General features: G+C 42.9%; 1 protein-coding gene across 1 annotated transcript; it reads left to right on the forward strand.

Moving 5' to 3' along the window:
• Positions 1 to 1,361: 1,361 nt before the first annotated feature.
• LOC118335755 (CREB-regulated transcription coactivator 2-like) lies at positions 1,362 to 2,186 on the forward strand (the record flags this gene model as incomplete). Its single annotated transcript, XM_035672183.1, is given in 1 exon segment — positions 1,362 to 2,186. A coding segment is annotated over 1 exon segment (192 nt), but the record flags the coding sequence as incomplete, so codon positions are not given.
• Positions 2,187 to 6,141: the final 3,955 nt, after the last annotated feature.

Genomic DNA, 6,141 nt, shown 5'->3' on the forward strand with positions numbered 1-6,141 from the left:
CTGCCGACCCCAAACCTAACTCCTCCTATTGGGACGAAATAATTGGCCTCTAACATTAACCAGTATAAAAGCAATGCGTATACTTAACGAAACAGCACTGTAAGGGGAAGGTAAAGGGACTATTTGTATCTAGGGAATTGAAAAGAGGAACCTGATTGATGTGGTTCCTTTCAGCTCTTCTGGGGGCGAATTGACCTGCGGTCCTTTGGGGGAAGCTGGAAGACTAGCATGACTCTCGAGTTGAAAGGGAGGGGGAAGTGAATCTGTGAATTCGTATAATAAGACTGGGAAATAATTTAACCCAGTTCCCGTTTCTGAACTCTGGGTCTTTGCAGTTTCAAAGTTTCAGAAACACTTTTTCCATTGTTACAGCCGTCACTACAGCAGCAAATGATCGTATTCTCCGCGTTTGGCCAGCTGTTTATTAGGAAATTACTGAACCTTTGTTGAACATGAAACTTTATTCACCCCCCGAGAGAATTTACGTCTCCAGCAGGAACCAGTGCCCCGGCTCAGACAGCGGAAGTCAGGGACAGCGTTTGGAGGAGACTTTATATTTCCTGTGGAATATTTTGATCAGAGATGGAGCTTTTCCTGGCATATTTTGAGCGAGCTTTTTTTATAAAATTCTCTGCTCCTGTTATGTTTTAAATTACTATATGATATATATTTCTCTTGATTATGTGCTTTATTAATTTTTTTTTATAAAACAAAAACGTTACAGCAAGACAGGGGACCGGGGACCAACAAACAAAACACAACAAGCGCTGGGAATAACATCACACAAACCAACAAACCCAGGTTAATGTGACACGCGACATTATGCCCAGGTGAAGGTGAAATACACATGGGAGCCTGAATACAGCAAGCGCAAAAATAGCAAATAAATAATTACATTCTCTTTTGTATACAAATGCGCCCCTTGGGTCAGGTATAGCAGAAATATTTAATTAATATAGTCAAGGGAATGGCTTTCCATGTTCGTTTCGGGCAAGGCATTCAGTTTTTCTGGGGAGTGCAGAAGACAGGTGAGAAAGTCCAGAGGTATGTATTCCATTATTGTCCTATGCCATCCCACCAATGAGGGGGCCTTATCTGAGATCCAGTGCTGAAGAATATTTTTCCTGGCGCAAAATGTCATAACATTATACAGTTTCTTAAATTATATTTTAACAAGCACACATTTTTCTTCTTCATGCTATCAGCTCTTTGATGGTTTTCTACTGCAGGACGAAGCTGTTGATCAGAGACTGAAGCTCTGTGAATATAAACAAATAATAATCTAAACTAAAGTCTGTAAAGGAGATCCAGAGATTTCTCTCTAAACACATTTTACCTCCTTCCTTCCTTCCCTCCCTGCAGGCGACTCACCGCCAGGTCTGTCTAAAGAGATCGCCAGCGCTCTGTCTCACGTCCCCGGTTTCGAGATGGATCCCTTCTCACTGGACGACCAGCTCAGGATGGACCCTCTGGCTCTGGACATGCTGGACGGCGACCTGATGCTCGCCGACCCGGCCGTGGAGGACTCCTTCAGATCCGACCGGCTAAAGTGACCCCGCACGACCCTCTGCTCCAGGAGCTCGGTGGGAATTGGCGAAGAGACGGCCACCCGGACGGAGGCGGAGAGAACCGGGATCAGCGCCGCTCCGCCGCCCACTCACCACTCTCCCAACCAGACGGTCTGCAGAGCGAGGTTTGGAAGGAACTCGGGGACCTCCAAGAGTTTTGATGTGAAGAGAAGGACCTGAGACTTCTGTCGGAGGTCGGAACGAACTGAAGGAGGCGGGGAGTTTTTCCGTCGAAGGCACTTAACTGAAAACGCTCTCGCAATGCTTGAAGTCAAGAAAAAACCAAGATGCTTCTCTTTTTAGGCATTAGCTTGTACGAGTCTTATCTGCATGTTAATGAAAAATGCACTCGCGTAAATGCAAACACGCAGGAATAAACCGCTCACGTGACGCCGGCTTTATGTAAGAAACCGTGTGTAAAAAAACAAACAAACCAGCAAACGCTTGGAAGATCTTGAGCAGCATTATGCATCCCGGTATGTGTGGACCCTCGCTGAGCTCTCTGACTGTTCTCTGCTCCACCCAGCTGCCACGGCGGCCATCACTCCACAACAAACACACGGTGTGATCGGTTTGGATTGTTTTACCCCAAACTGTCGTTAAGTTCGCTCGCAAAAAGAAAACAAAAAGCCACCAGTCGGAGGCCAATACTGGTTCCCTCTGCTTTATCAGCCACTTTGACAGGAACTTAGCCATGACTCAGAGGTCTATATATTTTTTAAAAGAAGTAGGTTTTCCTGCTCTGACAGTCACAGAAGTCAGTGTAACAGCCTGAAAGAGGTTCTCCTCTGGTCTGTACTCATTTGAGTGAATCAAAAGAAATAGTAAGTTAATGAGAAGCAGGTTAAATGTTTGGGATCTCTCAGGAGTGAGTACGGCGCTAGAAAAAAAGCCAATATGCTGTTTCTTTTTCAAGTCTGTCTGACCTTCCCCAATTTTTCACACAAATGAAAACAGCTTTAAGTCCTTAAAATTATCCTGTGATCACATAGGACGTAACAAAAAACATTTCTTTTCTCCTGAGCTGAAGTCGTTCCAATGCCTTTATTTCCTTCCCAATACCGATTCCAGTATATGCGTTATAAAAGGATTGCCTGGCCCAGTCAGAGTAGGGCAGGGCATGACTTCGCTATCCTGGGGTAAAGAATGAACGAACGGGACACTGCCTGCCACAGTTTCCAGTGTTTCCAGCTCCAGTGTGTAACATTGAGGATCTATGGACAGAATTGGAATATAATATTCATAGGAATGGTTTTATTAGTGTACAATCAGCTGTAAGAGGAGCCGGTCCTCTTCTACAGAGTCCACCAGAGTGAAAAACAAACTTTTTGGTGGTGTTGTGGAGTTTCTCCTACACATTTCAGGTCATTCATTCTGCAGTTTCACCACTAGATGCCACTAAATCCTACACACTGGTCCTTTAAAGTTCTTCAGATGGAAGCAACCTCAGTATCTTCATGTCTGATCCTTCCATATTTTATCCTTCACCAACAATCCTTTAGACTCAGTTGTTAAATTCTGGGCAGCATTATTGTCCACCTGTCTTACTTTATAATAGAGAAACAAAAGGAAAACGCATTGTTTCATTTAAAGCTGCTGATCTACAGTTCACAGCCAGAGTCACCAAAGCAAGAGCTCGCTGTTCTTTACATCGCATTTACACGTTTATTCAGATATTCAGCAGCGTTCAGCTCATGAGAAATTATAAAATAAGCGTCCTGTGTGATCACAAATCATCAGTTCATCTTTCAATCCCTCCAGGAAGTTAAATTCATTTACATTTAACCAATCCCTGTGAATTCTGTGCAAACTTTCAATGACCAAACGTTGTCCGCGCAAAACGGGGAGCCATATTGTCTCCAGACTCACTTGCTTGTTTCTAGATGTGAAGAGTCTTTTTCTGTTCGCACTGGAACAAGTTGCCTTTAATGTTCACTTTGTCTCGCATACATCTCCATTTTTTTAAGAAAAGCTGCCGTGTAATCATTTTAGGCGGCAACAATCCCCCCAAGAAACCCAGTGAAGTCCTGGAGGGACTGATCTTTACGTTTCTACATCACTGCCAGCTAGACGAGTTTAAGTCTGAAACATGCTGCTGCGTCTGAGAACGTGCGACTGTCTGCAGGCGCATGGACACGTCACAGCGTGTGCAATAAGGGGAATTAACAACTTGTCTTTTTCTGCTTGCATTTGAGCAGCTCTCTGACGTTCCTGGATGGCAGTTTCCATCTCTGTGGTCAGCCCAGCTTCCCCAAACACATGTACCTTGTGCAGCATCGTGTTTCAGCCTCGTGTGCCTGCTGCTGTCTGTTAGCTCTCAGTCTCGTCCACATTCCCTCTAACAGACAGGAGTTCACGTCTTGCTGAAGAAGAATGCGCTGACAATGCCTCGGATGCACTTGCCCATTTTTAATAGAGAATTATGCATTTCAACGATGAAACTGAATGTGTCGTCTGCTGACGGACGGACGGAGGAGTGAATGAGTGGCAGATGGGAAGCAGGGTTTCTGGACGCCTCGGGGAAAGCAGGCTTCTTTCAGTGCTTTTAAATGCGTGTAGAAACCCCGACTTCACAAATCTGCATCTTTTACCCTTTGAAATGTTTGTACGCAGCTACAGTCGCCCCTCAGGCTCGAGCTTTATCGCCCTTTCAGGTCAACATTTTAAAGGGCAATCCCACCAATGTTAATGTTGCTGTGTTATCTAATCAGACATTTACCAAAAAAAAGACCCAACAGTTAATAACTTGTGTGTGTACAAGTTTACTGTCTTGATATGGATCCTTTATTATAGATTAATCTGCCCATTATTTTCTCCATTAGTTAATCGTTTGACTGAAAATAAGAAAGTCCAGTTCACAAAGTCACAAGTAGAACGTCACGTCTTCAAATGCCTTTTGTTGTCCGACCAAAAGACCCCAAAGAAAAACAGAATCCTCTCGTTAGAGAAGCTCAGATTGAAGAATATTTAGTATTTTTGCTTCAAGAAGGACCGAAGCGATCAGTTGATTATCAAAATTAGATTAGAATATTTGATTTTATGTCAGTTGACTGTTTGAGCTCTAGATCTAATCTTCCTTTCACAAGAGGAATAGTCGATAAATCTGTCGCAGAGAATCTATCTGAAGTCATTTTTACTTTAAAACTATTAAACAGTCTGCGAGCTCATGTTGTGTTTGCTCTGGTGCGACGTTTTCCACCAGTCGGTTTGGTTTAATTAATTAATAACTAACATCACAAGTGATTTGTATATAAATTCACTCCTGGTACAGTCATGACCCGTGAAATCAGCAGTCAGAGACCAAAACCATGTTTTGTTACTTCAGTGTTGGTTCCAGGTTCTCAGCTGTGAACGGTCTCTAATCGTAAAGTGTTGATTTGTGGGTCGGACATACGAACACGTTTGAAGACGTCTCCTCGGGCTTTATGTTTCACTGTGTTTAGACAATTCGTAGACCGAATGTTTCATCTTTTAATTGAGAAAATAATCAGATTAATAGATAATAATTGCGTGCACCTTTAACCACACCCAGCAGTGATGTCACAGTGTCCTGGAGTACACCTGTATGTCACTTCCTGCGCCAAAAAAATAACAATGTTCACTTTAAAATCCTCTTTAACAAAATAAATCACTTTAACTTTACACAACAACCCAAATGCAGTTTTTTTGGCGGGATTGCCCTTTAACCCCAGTCACTGTGATTGACAGCCCTTAGCCCCGCCCTCTCTGCCTGCACTTGCTGCACCTGTGTTTTCAGCCCTGCCCCCCCGGGGCCGGAGCATAGCGACGTGTTTTTATGTAACAAAGGTAAAAAAAAATCTTATTATTAATATTATTCTGACTATAAAGTTTTATTTTTTAATCCAAAGTGGTCTAAATCTGTATGTATATAATTTCTCAGATAATATCTTTAAAAAATGAAAAAAATACAGAATATTTAAGAGAAGAAAGAAAAAAAACAGCTTGTAGAAGTTTGGAGTCGCAGTCGGAGAGTTTTTGAACAACAGCTTGTGAAACAATTATCTGCATGTGTCTCCTCGTGTGAGCAGTTAGAGTCCGCGTTGTTGTGAAAGGAAATACTGTTGTCAGCCCCACGTCTCGTTGTTGTTGTTGTTGTTGTTGTTGTTGTTGTTGTTGTTGTTTGTGAGCTTCACACAGCTTCTGGATGGCCGTCAGTTGTTTATTTGAGTTACTGAGTCTTGTTTCGGACGGCATTCGAGGTCTGAGGAACGTTTTTCAGTTTAAAGTTTAGAGTTCACAATAATTCGCGTTGAGAAAGATTTATTAAAGATAGAAAACTGGAAAACTGAAGTCAATTTTCTAAAAATAATCAGAATAAACCACAGCCCGTCCTTTTCGGCAGTGTTTCCCAACCTGGGGGCGGGACCCCCGTTAAGGGCCGCGAGAAGGTGAACCCGAAAGAAAAGAGTAGAAATAACGTTTTTAACTGGTTATGAACTGAAATGTAATACTGATGCCTCTCGATGAGCGTCATAAACAAACATATTGATGTCTGCCACCGGGTCGGAAACCAGGTGGTAGAAACAGTACCGCTTTAGTCCACAGGGGGCGC

This window comes from Morone saxatilis, unplaced genomic scaffold (assembly GCF_004916995.1).
Source record: "Morone saxatilis isolate NCDOM2014 unplaced genomic scaffold, NCSU_SB_2.0 Contig24, whole genome shotgun sequence".
Classification (NCBI taxonomy): Eukaryota; Metazoa; Chordata; class Actinopteri; family Moronidae; genus Morone; species Morone saxatilis.